This window comes from Cyprinodon variegatus, unplaced genomic scaffold (genome assembly GCF_000732505.1).
Source record: "Cyprinodon variegatus isolate N-32 unplaced genomic scaffold, C_variegatus-1.0 Scaffold363, whole genome shotgun sequence".
NCBI classification, from domain to species: domain Eukaryota; kingdom Metazoa; phylum Chordata; class Actinopteri; order Cyprinodontiformes; family Cyprinodontidae; genus Cyprinodon; species Cyprinodon variegatus.
This window is the reverse complement of record NW_015150816.1, coordinates 197,243-198,926: the sequence shown is the minus strand read 5'-3', so window position 1 is coordinate 198,926 and position 1,684 is coordinate 197,243. Positions and strand designations below refer to the sequence as shown.

The window sequence follows — 1,684 nt, the reverse complement described above, 5'->3', positions numbered from 1 at the left end:
TTCAGAAAACGAAATTGATATAATTAATATAAGATTTATTTACTTAATTATTATCTTTTTGGGTGTTGTGTGGGAGATTTTATATATAGCATCCCGATCCACACTCTATTCCAGTAGATGGCGGTAATGCGCATCAATAAGTTGCTTGCCAGCCGCCATGAAAAGAAGAAGAAGAAGAAGAAGAAGAAGAACCCCGGAAGAAGAAGTCGTAAACACAGCGCACGCGGTGAGCTCTGGCTGCTGTTTGATTCTTTCCCCGGTTTCACAGCCGAAACATGATCCCTGCTTCTGCTCGAAACCGAAAGAAAAGCCAACCGGCTCTCGGCGTCAGCAGGAAGTGCGCCGTTTCCGGTTGTCCGAACAGCACGGGCAGCTTGAACCGGAGCGCGCTGAACCGACCCCCGAAACGGTTCTTCAAGTTCCCCACAAACCCGGACCAGCTGAAGGTACGGAGGCTCCGGGAAGTAGTCTGAGCCCACAGTTAGAGGGAGGTTTAACATCTTTGGCTCGGTCTATTTTATGATCTTTGAAATAAATTAACTGGAAGTTAAACAGTTTGAAGCTCAGTTGATCCATTCACTTCCTTCCCTCCTTCTTTTCCTCCTTCCATATGTTTTCCATCCTTCCTTCTGACACAAACTCTAGCCTGTATTTCTTTATTCTTTTCTAGTTTTTCTGCTTCTTTGTTGCCTTTAGCCTGTTTTTTTTTTTTCAGTTAATCTATATTTCTGTCTCTATTTCTCTTTTTAATCTTTGTCTCTTTCATTTCTAGTGCAGTTAATTATTCATTCCTACACCTCGTTTGTCCTTCCACCTGTTTTTTTGTTTTGTTTGTTTTTGCTGCTTCTCTGTTGAAATTCTGCTTTTTAGGAAATATTTTTCATAAATAACTGTATTTATTATTTTCAAAATGCTCAGGAAGGGCCGTATGGAGGACCAGTAGTACCATATTTTAAATTAAATGCAATTAATTACCCCCAAAATACAATAAACTAATGAATGTAGGTAGAAATTAAATAATACAGTAAGACATAAATGTTTAATTAGCTTCTTTATTTATGCGCCTTTGTGATAATTACCTTATTTATTGTCTGTTATAATCTTCAACTTTATTTATGAGTTATTATATTTTAATTTCATTTATGTGTCTGTTTTATTCTTTGTATTTTTTACCCTATTTATTTCTTCAGTGCTATTTTATTTCTTCTGTGCTTTTTACATTTCTCTATGTCTTTCTGCCTCATTATGCAAATGAGGGTCTGTGTCTAAAGGTCAACCCATTGGTTGGCGGCCCATCTCTTTAACTCACACAGCTCAGAGAAATACATAAAAAATATTTTTCATAAATAACTATATTTTATATTTTTAAAATGGTCAGGAAGGGCTGGGCAGTCTGGGATCTTGGGTCTGAAAAGGTGATTTACTAAAAGTTCCCTCCTTTATTAAATCAATCAGTCCATTTCTTATTTTTTTTTCCCCCCCTTGGAATCTAAAAAACTGATGCTTTACATTGGAGGTCTTCAACAGGGGGATCCACGCAGGTACTGCGTTGGGTTCCCGAAAGCTTTGGTTATTTAGACTTTTTTTTTATTTTATTTTTTTATTCCTCCATGCAATTTTTTTCCACTAATCGAAATGTCTTTAAATCTACATTAATATGAATTCAACAGACTGTAGTAAACAG

General features: G+C 36.6%; 1 protein-coding gene across 1 annotated transcript in view; it reads left to right on the top strand.

The window, feature by feature from the left end:
* Positions 1 to 197: 197 nt before the first annotated feature.
* LOC107092023 (transcription factor E2F1-like) overlaps positions 198 to 1,684 on the top strand; it is a 9,882-nt gene continuing 8,395 nt past the window's right edge. Inside the window, exon 1 of the mRNA XM_015386295.1 lies at positions 198 to 446. Coding sequence (XP_015241781.1) covers positions 276 to 446 — 171 coding nt within the window. The 5' untranslated portion in view covers positions 198 to 275. The remainder of the gene's footprint in view (positions 447 to 1,684) is intronic.